A 13,983-nucleotide genomic window follows, 5' to 3' on the forward strand; every position below is an offset into this window, starting at 1 on the left:
GATCAAATCGAGTAGAGGGCTTCTGACAGAACTGATTCCCAGTATGTGGTTGGACAAACCTTGGCTCCTCAGGACAGGTGTGAAGGACTTCCAACTATGCCATTATTACTTATTATTACTTTTCAACTTATTCATTGCCTCTGAAATTATACGCTTAAGAATGACTTGACGCTACCCCATGTGTTTCACAAAATAATTTCAGTTCTTGTGACATCAATGCCAATTCATTGTCTAAATTTATAAAAGAAACATTCTACAAAGACTAAACAGTTCACTTAATCTTTTGATGATTGTTGATGATGATTCTCAATTCTCAACTGAGCATCTGATGAGACAATAAGTATAGCTCTTCGACTAGATTGCATTACTTTTTGTAGTCTGGGTGTACCTGATGTCGAAACGATGTGTGGGGGGGTTCTTTTTGAGCTTCTAAGTTTTTATTCGCCGACTATTTTTGGATCACTTCAAACGAACATGACCCCAGATTGCAGGATTCAAATCTGAAACAGCATCAGATTCCAGATGAAGCATGTGAGAGGAAGGTGAATTTGAACTAAACTCAACATTCGCTTTGAATCAAACCTTTCCACTATAGCTGCGTTATGTGTACGACAGACAAGTTACAACTTCTGACCAATTACGTAGCTCCAAAAACCTACTCGTACTTTGTTGAGACCACCATCTACGGAGATGTGTTCTCTACTTTTGAAGCATTATATGTGAAACCAAAGAATGTGATTTTTGCTCACCACTGTTTGGCTATAAGACAGCAGCAATCTGGTGAGTCAATTGATAAACATATGAATATCTTGAAGTAAATGAGTAAATGCAGCAATTCTGAAACTGTTTTAGCAACCGAATACAAAAGTGAGTACATCCGTGATATTTTCATTAGTGGTTTGGTTAAAAATCAGATAAAGCAAAGTATATTAGGGAAAACAGCTCTTACACTTCATGAAGCATTATTCAGGCAAGATCCCTTATGCTAGTGCATCAGCAATCTATGTCAGCAATATATACGTCGCAACTACACTGAAGTTGATTCAACACAGCCCAATTCAGAACTGAAGCTGTAGATTTGTCACCAAAAAAACTGTTTATATTTTAATAGTGGTGTCATAGAATATCATATCAAGGTAAAGAATATGAGAATACAACTTGCTCCAAACTAAAAATACTTTGCCCGAGGATACAAAAATTAAAGAAGAAAAGAATAAATAAACGCATATACGAGTATGAGCTCAAGAATTCTCACAGTGACTACAGCCAATGTGAGAAATACTGCAGTAGTCCCCTCCAGCTTAAATAAATCTACAATTCCTATCCTTGGTTACGGTATTCTAATGAATGGATTGATTGACACTAGTTCGTCACTAATTGCATACATGGGAGTCTCGTCAGGAAATATAATGCAAAAATGGTGTCCTACAAAGAACCAATTTCCATGACAAACGCTTCATTGTGTACACAGGTAAACACAAATAAAAGGTCAATGTAAGGTTGACCTTGAGGTTAGTGAACACCTTTACAAAAACACATGAAAACACACTCTTTATCATGAAAAATACCTGTTCCGATGTCATAATTTGTCATGATGTGTTAACAAATAATTATACAGTGACAATTGTATTTGGCCGATCAAATTATTTTTTAGAATCACATTCACATTCACATGTTTGTTCATTGCGTCGGTTATCATAGTAGTGTTTGAACAATAAAAGTCTACGCACCAAGTCTGTGTTCATAAAATGAACAGGTATGCATTAGGATAGTTAGGTTATATGTTTTAATATGTCACATGCTAAAATGTATTATTAATGTTCTATGAGTTTGTTTATAGCTTTACTTATTTTGGTATTTTCTCGTTGCCTTCATGGTTACTCATAAGATCAATATTAAAATAATCGCTAAGGCTCAAACAAATCTCATGGAGGGACATGCACCATCATCGAACTCATTTAGAGATGAAGCTTCATGCAACACTTCAAGTCTACTCGTATAAGCTCACTTTTCAATATATCATGTGAACAAGCACACAGACAGAAATGAAACTTCTCCAGACCCTCAAGTGATATACTTCGCTAGTGCTCAACAAATATTAATGAAAATACATTATTTACACTATCGTAAGATACCTACCACTGGTAGTTTGTGGGTAACTTTATAACTCGGGTATCTAAATTTATTGGCCCCAGAGTTGCAATTATGGTTTAAACATTGAAGATTAAGAACACTTGTTCCTTAAATTTAAGAATGAATAGGAAAACACTGTTACGTAGTTATTTCACTTATAAATTTCACGTTATATTGCACAATAATTGTGCAACTATATGTGGAATACAGAATAATACAGTAATCCATAAAACGAGGCTTCATACTGGATAGTCACAGTATTACTGTTTTTTGTATAACATTTTAAAGTTGTTAATAAATTGCCTTATTTACTTTTATTCTTGAACGGCCATAGGGCGGTTACACACGTTGAAAAGAAGCATTGGTCTAATAATTGAGCTCTTAATCATTTAAGGAGTTTAATTTTGTAAACAACTAAAAATGTTTAATTCGGTTTATAAACACCGATTTAATTGCAGATGTTTTTAATCTGTCGTGCCTCAGGCAATACCAACCGGTTAAAAATAAAGGTTTCAAAATTTTAATTTAATAACAACTTTGACCATACAATAAATTATAAAATCAAATACTCAATAACGTACAGTGGTAACCATATCGTATACAATGTGGTCTAACTCGAATCAATAGTTTGCGAATTATGAATGTTCAAAATTGCAGTTTGATTGAAAAGGGCAAAAACCATATACCTTTTTTCGATGTTATCGGCATAAAAATGAATGAAATGAAAATGAAATACAAAATTCCTTCATTAATGAGGTGGAGTTAGGGCTATCTAGCCGTCTCTACCACTAATCCTCAAACTTCAACCTAAAAACTAGAAGTTATTTTAATTTTTTTCCTTTATATGTTTACACGCAGAAACACACAGGCTAAATTATAATGTAACTATTGTTACTGAACTATACCGCTTTGTTTGTGATTATCTTTAAAACTCGGCTATCTGTACGTTTTTATCTGAGAGTGGTAACACCTGTAACGAGGTTATTTTGTTGAGTTACACTTTCCTTAAGTTTTGTCGGGTCATTCGATTCTCCGTTGTATCAGTTTATTTATATATAGACAAGATTGAGTTCGACCAAATGTATTAACCTGATGAACTTCCGGTAGTACGGTCGGTCTTACTTATGTTGTAACAAATCAAGGTTTTCATTAAAGCAAAGTAATTAGACTGTATCACTGCAAACTCCTGCTTGAAAATGTTTTTGAAATATATTTATATTTTACTGAACTAATGGAAGGTGTTTAACCCAGGTCATCTGATGTAAAGCACAGGGGTATATTTTTAATAGGCTTGCCATGTAATAAATTAAATCCAGAACTGTATGGAACGGGAACGCGTGGGACAACTGATTTCGATATTTCAATACACAGGCTGTCTGCAGTTGTCAGGACTCAGCAGGTATTCTTCCATCCTCACTCTTTTACTCCGGGTCCGCTGATCATTCCTGTAAAGCGGATCCTGAGATGCTCGTTCAACGGTATGGATGTATATCCAACTGGAGTATTTAAAAGAAATATAGATCACACTATTCCAAAGGAGTCTCTAGAAAAAGCCTCTTCTTATTTGAATGATGTCAATATGTGCGGTAAGAAATAAGAAGAACATGGCTGGATTCTGGAAACATTCTTTACGGCTGTAGATAAATGCAGCTTAACCCGGAATAAAGACAAATCACGATTCTATTGGAAAAGCATTAAACTTCTGGGCTTAATGTATTTTCTTAACTTGATGTATTTGTTTGGTGTATTGATGTATTTTTTTTTTTTACTTATGGTGTATTGATGTATTTTCAGACCTGACCCTGAGAGAACCAACCCCCTACTGAAATTGCATGTACCTAGTAGGATATATTATCTGACTGAGTTTTTTTAGAATATTGTGATTAAACACTTCATGAGCCTTAGTTAGTTTAAGGAATGATTCTGTTTCCTGGGTTCAAAACTTGAGTTAGAGAGGAAATAATAAGGTCGCCGCATCGAGTGTGAATTTCATTTCAAAAACAAAACTTGTTAGGATACAGGATTCCTTGTTAAATAAAACTCGAGAATCTCTTGAACACAATATTTCCGAAAGTTTTGGATAAGTAAGGTATGGGCAATATTGTGTTTCACAGAGTCTGAGGATATACCTTACTGAAAATATATCAGTAGCGGCGGAATTAAGTCATGAATTTATTTCACGAGTCTGCAAGACCTCGCCAAATCAACATGACGATAAACTTCAGAGGGGGATAATGACGCAAGCTACTCCATCAATCGAGGGTTTGAACAAGGAAAAATAAATTGATTATTAATTGCGTGTTGATTACAAATGTTTGTTCCTTCGATGCCATTCATGTTTTGCTTCTTTCACTATTTTAGAGCAGATATAGCCGTATATAATGGCTACTGTCACAAGATCTATAAAAGTAACTATTATTTTCGTCCTGTTAACGTATTCTTTAGGTTTTAATAGATTTTGGATCGTTACTAATTTCCCTGACAGTTTCGCTTTTTCTTGGGTGAGTTTCTCAATACTTGGTCTGATTTAGTTATTAAAATTACCTTCATTATATATAGGACTTTTAAATTCTTAAGCACAATTAATTCGTGCAGGATAAAATAATCAATATGCTTGGTTATGATGTGTAAACAATGCAGCTGGTTTCTTAGTCTTGGTTATAAATGAATCGGCACATGCTAAAAGGGCCTCAGTCAAAAAAATTGAAAATTAAGTTCTCTATGGAAACCAAGTATTTGAGGATAGCTTCACAAATTCTGTGCTAAAAGGACCTCAGTCGCATGCATTATTAGTAGAGAAAAAATGGCTGATTCTCAATAAGTTGATTCTTTGCTGTACTCTATATTGTCTCTTTACAAATATTGAGTTTTGTCAGTATAATAGTAAATTTTGTTTTAGCTAAAATGGATGAGTTACAGGAAAGTGTAGAACAAGTTGGTAGGAAAAGAAAAGGCTAACAAGGATTTATGGAAAAGAAGCATAATAAAACAGGCTAGGGTGAAAGGTGAGGAGTTTGTTGATTTAACTCCTCATTTGAATGAAGCTGCTAAAAGGGCTGCAGCTGCAGAGTTAGTAGTTCATAAAAGAAAATCCAACAAGCTCTATAACCGCCTTAAAAAAGAGGTGGAGAAATACGGATGAGCCACATGTCCTAAGCCATATCTTTTGATTTCATGCAAAATGTTCAGCTCCCCAATATCCCTGTCCAAGAGACATTTTATCTTCGCCAGCTGTCAACCAGTGTGTTTTGCATACATGACATAAAAAGAATGATGCAGTAATTTATTTTTATGATGAGGGTACTGCCAAGAAAGTCCCAATGAGGTATGCTCGTTTGTATATGACTACTTACAGAAGGTCTTATCGCAGTAACAGAGCTTCATGTGTATTCCGACAAACTGTGAGAGGCAAAAATAAGAATCATTCTTTGGCAACAATGTTTTTAGCCTTAACTGACACCAAGCGATTTGACAAAATTGAACAAATCTTCCCAATCAGGGAACATTCATTCCTCCCCTGTGATATAGGGATTTTGGAATTATTAAGAAAGAATTGAAAAAAAAAAAAAAAAACATGACAGGATGTATACCATTCATGAAGTGACATGCCTTATCATACAGTCAAGTAAGTCCTCCAAGTTCATAGTTAAAGAAGTAGAATCTGAAGAAATTTTGGATTTCAAAAGTTGGTGGCTTACTTACTATAAAAGAAGTTGTATATCTCAAGAAACTTAAAACGAGGAATATTCCTAGAAATGAGAAAGTGCAATTTATGATAAGTAAATTTATTCATCTAACTTATGATTCCAAGTTTAGTTCTTATATTGTGGGAAGAAACGTTATTGACTCAATAGTTTCTCCATACATTTTGTCTTGGCCAATCAGAACACCAAGCAGTTTTACTGCCAAATAAGATTGCTTACCCTTTAAATAAGGTTCCAATTAAACGTGCTAAGCTACAAGACATCAGGAGGTTGTTGCCTTACATTCCTCATGAACATAAAGATTTTTACAACCTGATTTTGGAGTGGCCAACAACTGAGGACAACGAAGATAATGAGGAAGATGATGCATAAACTGTTTTTGATCATAATGTTAATTAAAATATTACTTCTGTATATTCTTATATTCATATAAAAGCAAACTGGCCTCATTTTAACTTTTTAAACGATTTTAACTAATAAAATATTCCAAAAGTATGATTTTTGAACTCAATTATTCATAGCAAAAACCCCGTTCCATGCTAAAAGGGCCTAAGTCTGACACATTTAAGATTTTTTTTTTAAATACAGAGAATTCATAAAAAATGTTTTCTTTTAACAAAAAATACTAACCAATACCTATCCTACCTTGTGGTATTTTATATTTATTTTTGTTATTAATTCTATGTTCTAGAAACAGTTTTTATTGTTTTTTCTCAAAAGTAGGTTGTTATTGACTGAGGCCCTTTTAGTATGTGCCGATTCAAATATCACCTAAGCTTTTCGTGTTTTAACATCTAAACACTGTCCATACAATTAAATTCATTGAAATATTTTGGTCTTACTGTGGAGAATCACCTCTAGTCAGCAGGTGCTCAACAAAAACTGAACCAAAATATTTTAAGAATACTTTAACTGTGTGAGCAACGCCTCGACACGGTGTACGCCGAAATTAGCTGTAACCTTGCTAAGGTCTCCTTGCCGTGATGATCTGATAATACAATGACTACAATATTCTGTTACTCATACCATGTATGTCAATGTTTGTAAAGATATTATCAGCTGTCGTTCTTGAGTGTTTAGACAACAATGAGCATGATGAGATAATATACAAAAGGTCTTAAGATTCGTTCCATGACATGAATAAAACTTTGGTTGAATGACCTTGTACTCAACATATCTATATTAAGATCTCCAAGATTATGAATGCATTGCTGGCTTTACGTAATATTAGGCATGGCTGATTAGAAAGAAGATGGCATATCTTGTGACAACTGAAATATTATGAATTTATTCTCATGGGATTTACATGTACTCTGTATCTCAAAAACTGTTCGAGATACAGTAAAATTGTTAGTTACAAAATGTTTGGAAAATGTTACAAGCATTCCAGCACACTTTTAGTTTTTTTCTGTAGATCCATAAGTAACATAGTTGTTAATATTTTACAAGTTTGAGTGGCCGATATATTAAAAAGAAATGACATACCAAGCTTGGCAATGAACTCGATAAAGTTATTTATAAAATACATGTTTATACCAAGTTTGAACTTGTTTCAACATTCTTATCGCCAGTTATTGGTAATGGAAAATTCTTACGATATTTATATACATAATCGATATCTCAAAAACCGTTCGTAATAAAAACACATTTTTCAATACAAAAGATTTTGAAATGCTATAACTTAAGCATTCGAGAAAACCTATTATTTTTTAAGTTCATAAATTACTGAGTTGTGATTGTTGATAAAAGTTCAAACGGCTGCCATATTGAAACGAAATGAGCACCAAGTTGGTCAAGAGTAGTCAAGATATGTACCTATAAGTACAATTTTTGTAGCTAGTTTCACCTTTATTGGGCATTTTTTAGACAGAACTATCCTTTCCACAAGCTACGTAATGTATGGAATATACTGATGTGTAACACTAGAGTTAATACAAGAGATTGTAATATCAGTCTGTTTGGAATCTAGAGTATGAAGTTAACGGGTTCAAATCCAACAACTAACAAGAAGGGACGTAAATCTAAGAATTAAGGGCTCAAGTCCCTTCACTTCTGGTTTAAATATAAAGTAGAGAAAATTGTGACTAATTTTACATTGAATGAAATACAAATAACAATTTCTTTCAGATGACGGATTGTATTTTGTAATTGACAATTATTACCGGTAGAAGTAATTAATATTCAAACCTCTGACAGCATCTGTTAATCTGTTAGCAATGTAGCGCATTAATTTCACGAATGAAATAACCGTTCCTAAATGTTTTCCTGGTATATCCCAGTTACATAACATTGCGGTAAGCGTGCTTTGTTGCTATTATAAGTTTGTGGATAGTGCACTGGCTAGTGCAAACAATCCTATTGGCCTAGCTAGACGTAATTCACTAGCACTAGCAGCAATGACGCGATGAAGTTCACTTTACAATACCTTTTACCCCTTCCAAAACTATTGATGCACCTCTATATTGCTATTTCAATTGTAACTGCTAGACTACTGTTACAGGCTTTGAATGTACAACAACCATTTATTCTCACAAATACAGTTATAAGAAGAAAACTTAATCTAAACAAGCTATCATGTTTTGTTGCTCAGGGACATATCAGAACTGATGAATAAATAAACGGTACATGCTAATTTAGGAAAATTCCAATACTAGCATTTTTCCTTGTTCCGAATATACAGGACATATTTTACATGGTTTCTCACGGAGACATCACAAGGACATATAACAAGAATCGTAATATTTTCTGTAGCATCGTCGAGGTAGAATTGTCTAAACAAGTTATCCTGTTTTGTTGCTCAGGGACATTATCGGAACTGAAGCACAAATAAACGGTACATGCTAATTTAGGGAAATCCCAATCCCAGCACTTTTCCTTGCTCCAAATATACAGGACATATTTTACATGGTTTCTCACGGAGACATCACAAGGACATATAACAGGAATTGTAATATTTTCTGTAGCATCGTCCGATCCGATGGTTCATGACATATTTTTTGAGGTCTCCCAAGAAGACATAACATGGTGCTTACAGCTCCATATATGAATCATGCATATGCTTAGAAGAAACATAAATATTTGTATCGTATTTCTCGCTACTAAAAGGACTGTTACATTGGTTCCAAAATGCTATACGTGAACTTGAAATGCCAAATTTAAATAAATTCCTTCTGGAAGGTTATTCAGAGCCATAACATAGTCAGATATATGTTTCCTACTATCTTTGTGATAGTTTGTGGATATGGGGAAATCCCACCAAAACACATCTTCCTATCTCACCGGATCAGACCGGATTACACTTAGAATAGGGCTGGAGAGTCACTCTGATAACAGAAATTATTGCTGCCAATAGTTAGGACATCTGAAAGAATCACACATTGAAATGTTTTCAGGCTTCCATGAGTTAACGAATTTTGTAAATAATTCCATTTATACGCTCTATATTATGTGCCTCCTTCAAATTAAATAGAAGGTCATCTGGAATCAAAGCGCAAAGCGTAAAACGAGTTATAACTATTCTCACACAAAAACATTTATTTATTTAAACCTTATCTCTGAAGTAAGTTAAGCATATCAGTAGAAAAAATGTGTCCTCAAAAAAAATCGATATAGATGATATCCATTATTTCCAATCGTACAGTTTTTCAAGTCCCATTTTCTTTGAGTTTTGTCTCGTGACGAGATAAAAATGAATAGCGTTGATCCAACTTACAAATAGTCCAAATCTCATGTGAATGAGATTAGTGATCAATCTGAACTCAACGAATTGATTCAAACTCACATTCCAAAGACTAACGCATTCTTCCCAAGATGATCTTCTGTCTTATGTGTTTGTAAATTAAACTATATACAATAAAGGCGTGAAGGCTTAAGTAGCATTTAGTAAATACCACTATTTTAAACGTCATTTATTTGCTTAATAATTTGCTAAATCGCCAGTTTTAAATATATAAGTTAGAAACACAACATATAGACATGGTGACACAATATACATACACTAATAAAATCTTATTTCAGCTATAAGCCAACGTAAACTTATCATTGACCTGCACAACCCTTGTGAAACGGCGTTTTGCATCGCATTGTGAAAGGCTGCTCCACAGCATGAGTGGCTCTTGACTGACGGTTGCGGTACACGGTACATATTTCTTTGATAAAAAGTACTGTTCTCAACAGAAAGCCTTTGTTACCGATTTGCCCCTCGTGATTACCCAAATAAAAAGAGCCATCAATATAAAGAGTAAAAGGTGAAATAGCGTCTAATTATTTTGGTTCAATATTTGTAAATGTTAAAAAGTAAATAACAAAAGATTGCAAAATTAATATTTGAATGGTTTGGCAATATCATCTTTTCTTGTGGATGAGTTTGTTCTTAAATATCGGTTCCATAATAACTATTACATTTTTTAACTTCAAAAACTTTAAATTTGACACAATTATAGTTCTTCAAGTCTTAACTATGATACATTATCAAAACTATTACAAATTAGTATTTTATACCACAATTTCGAGTATCAGACTTTGTATTAAAAATTATTCTAACCTAAAATAATAAATATGTAATTAACTTTGATATGCCGAAGACGGTCGAACGAACACAGCTAGGTTGTTCTACAAAGCAGGCAGGGGTGTCTAATTTTAATTTATCGTAGGTTAGAAACTGATTTTTCCCGAAGATATTAAAAAAAAACATCAAAATTATCATATAAGAAAAGTAACAAACATAATTAGCATTTGAGGGTTATACTATATATTGATTGGAAACAATAATATAACAATAATATCGTAAAATACGATTTACACTGCAATATGACTTCAATATTCTGAGGTGGAGGTTTACAAAAATCCATATGACATTGAGTCCAAAAACAATATTTATTTTACGTACGGTATATTTCACTTTTCTTCCGGCCACTAAAACAATATTTGTTTTGATTACTACGAAATAGAACATACTTAAATGAAAGAACCGTGGAATAACTTAGTAAATAGAACAACCCTTGGACTTCTAGCAATTTAACCCACATCGTCCTACTGATACTTATCTACCAATGTACGGCCTCGGTCTACGGTTTTCAGTCACAATACGTTACAGGCGGATGTGAGTTAATAACGTAATCTATAACCAGGAATTGCACTTATTTAGTGGCGCTTCTTGAAATAACAACCTGTAATACAGAATTAATGACACTTAGCTCTCGTCTAGCCCACCCCGTCGCGGTCGCGCCGTGCCGACAGACGCGGTGTCACAGATGTTCGCCCGGGGCTGTCGTTTCACCACCAGTTGTTTGTCGCTCTACATCAAACAGAGGAGAAGGGAAATGCGTATATATGGATAGGTAAGATGGACCATCGACACAGTTGCTCTAGGAATACCGTCATCATGCAGTTGGTAAGTGGCAAACATATATTACATTTTCCTATGTTCGTATCAAACTCGTCAAAAGTGTTTGTATATAAATCAAAGAAGTGTTTATGTGATTAATTGTAGGCATTAGTATTTACTACTGATATTTCATAGTGTTTTTTTAACCATCCGGTAATCTTCTGGGAATCTTTTGTTCGGGTTGATGCAAACCACAACATTCTATATGAACATTTAGGTCAGACATGCTTAGTTACTGACCATCTATATGTGTTTATTATATTATATTTTATATTTTTTTATTCCATCATGCCAGTAAAGATAAAGAAATCAAATTTGGCACAAATATTATTCTTACAGTCTCAAATCAATAAATACAAGTCAATATTAGATTATCATATCAAGTTTCAAGGCCATAGACGGTTGAAAACGTTTAATAATATTTATAAATATAATCGTAGTAATGTAAACGTTATAAAATTACATCCAAATTGTTTCCTGGATGATTATATTATATGTATAAAAATATCTTTAGTTAAATGAAACCAATTTCATTACACTTTAAACATTGTTTTATTCTTATTAGTTTTTATGTTATTAAGTTTTGTGAATCTATCCGTACACCATCTTTAAACATGAAAAGATAATTTACTACTGATTTTCTCTTGAACTATAATTGTATCAGATTTGAATTAAAAAAAACAATCTTAACCAGGTTTTTTAAGTTGCCAAATCTTAAAATACGTAGAGACCGACTAAGCATTTCTGACTCAGGTTATGTTACATTTTTGTTTGCATTGGCCCGTAGAAAATGTCCCGAAAAGATCTTCAAAGACTTCATAAACACCCTGCATACCCTAATTTTGTTATTATGAAAATTAAAAAATATAAATTTATTAGCAAAAGTGTTACGATTTCAAGTTAGCCTAAGATAGATGCTTAAACAAATTAAATCCAGAGGAAAAATATTTATTACAACTATTTACTCTTATTATACATTTTCAATGCTATACTATGCTATGTTTTACAGTAACTTCTAAAAATATTTAACATACCAGTAAAGCGTATTTTCATTAAGGCAAGTACAGATATACGCTAATTCAAGAACTCAAAAATACGCAACTTCCTAAATTCCATGTTATAGTTTTTCTTGCTTATAAAATTGCATAGTTGTATTTTTAATTTAAAAAGGAGCTATAATATAATATAGTTAACTGGATCAATGGCAGCCTCCCAAAATACTTTTGGATTCCATCTTTGATTTACTGGGTAACCCATCATCGGTTGTGAATACAACATTGTAATAGAAGGCAACTAAATTACACTACAAACTAACTAAATCATCATTATAAATACGTAGCGTATACCACAATGAAAGAGTGAGGATTGATATTAAAACACAAAAAAACTTGATCTCAGAACTCAAGGAGTGTTTTTTCGCTTTTCCAGGTCGCTATTGTCTGTATGCTGGTAGGAGTAGCCGTGGCACAGCAGGCCAAGGTGGACCCTAACTACTACATCCGTATCCTGCCCGTAGTCGAGCGTACAGAGATCCGAGATGTAGCCAACCAGTTCTCTGAGAGGTAGGTAATCTTTACTCCTTTTTATACTCGTAATTGGAAAATGTAGTTGATATGCTCTTTTATCAATTATTCCTAATTGTCTATTTTTCTCAATGTAACCAATTTCAAAACCAATCCGAGTGCTAAAAATCCGATATTGTTTGATATTGTAATCAATACTGACTTTAATGGTAAATTTTATTCTATAGGCAATTTTTATTCACAATTTAATATGTCATTTTATATATATATATATATATATATATATATATATATATATATATATATATATATAAAAGCACCTTTTCGTAAAATTAAACCAAAAATACATAATTTACTGTAATTTATCAATAATTTGTTACACTGTATGCATTATTTTCATTTTAATATTCAGTGACTTTTTCCACTAAGTATGGAAAAAAGGAATTTTCATTCAGGTCAATTTATACAGTGTTTAAGTAAATGTGAATGCGGCTTCAGATCTGATTTGGTTTGTTTCAGTTACACCACTCACGACGGCCAGACTTTCGTAGAACAAGGAGTTTTAAAGCGCACCGCTGACGGCCTCGACAACTTCCTAGTGAAGCAGGGCAGCTACCAGTACATCTCCCCAGAGGGTGTCCCCATCAGGGTCGACTACACTGCTGACGAATTTGGCTTCCACCCCGTGGGCACCCACCTGCCTGTAGCACCCGCCCCTCCCGCTGCAACATTTTAGATATATGTAGACTTTATAGTTTAACTTATTCGTAATTTCATAAATTTTGTACATAAACATTTTATTTTTCACAAGAATACTGCTTCCTATTATTATTCCCATAATTGTATGTATGATGTAGAATGAGGATAAACACAAAGGTACCTGCACAATGACCTTTTATTATCTGCGATTGCGATACCCTTACAACAGCTTTATTGATTAGATTCATTCATGAGCACAATTCAATTATATTTGTCTCCACCTGCTAAAAGTTTGTCTAATGGAATATATCTAACATGAACGGAATATTTATGAAAACAAATATACGAATTTGTAGACGTACAGGAATATTTCACTCTAATTAATCTAGTATAAGGTATTAGAAAAAATTCAATTGTACTATGAGATATGAGTGATCAAATAAACTAAGAAGCAATATAATAACAATTACTAAAACTAAAGCAATGAAAAAATGCAATAATAAATTACATTTAATATTTTATAGTACAATCTACTACA

General features: G+C 33.2%; 1 protein-coding gene across 1 annotated transcript; it reads left to right on the plus strand.

The window, feature by feature from the left end:
• The first annotated feature begins 11,181 nt into the window (after positions 1-11,181).
• Positions 11,182-13,482, plus strand: LOC124358323 (cuticle protein CP14.6-like). Its single transcript, XM_046810622.1, has 3 exons — positions 11,182-11,229; positions 12,652-12,785; positions 13,266-13,482. The coding sequence occupies exons 1-3, from the start codon at positions 11,182-11,184 to the stop codon at positions 13,480-13,482; spliced, it is 399 nt and encodes a 132-aa protein (XP_046666578.1).
• Positions 13,483-13,983: the final 501 nt, after the last annotated feature.

This window comes from Homalodisca vitripennis, chromosome 3 (assembly GCF_021130785.1).
Source record: "Homalodisca vitripennis isolate AUS2020 chromosome 3, UT_GWSS_2.1, whole genome shotgun sequence".
Lineage (NCBI taxonomy): Eukaryota > Metazoa > Arthropoda > Insecta > Hemiptera > Cicadellidae > Homalodisca > Homalodisca vitripennis.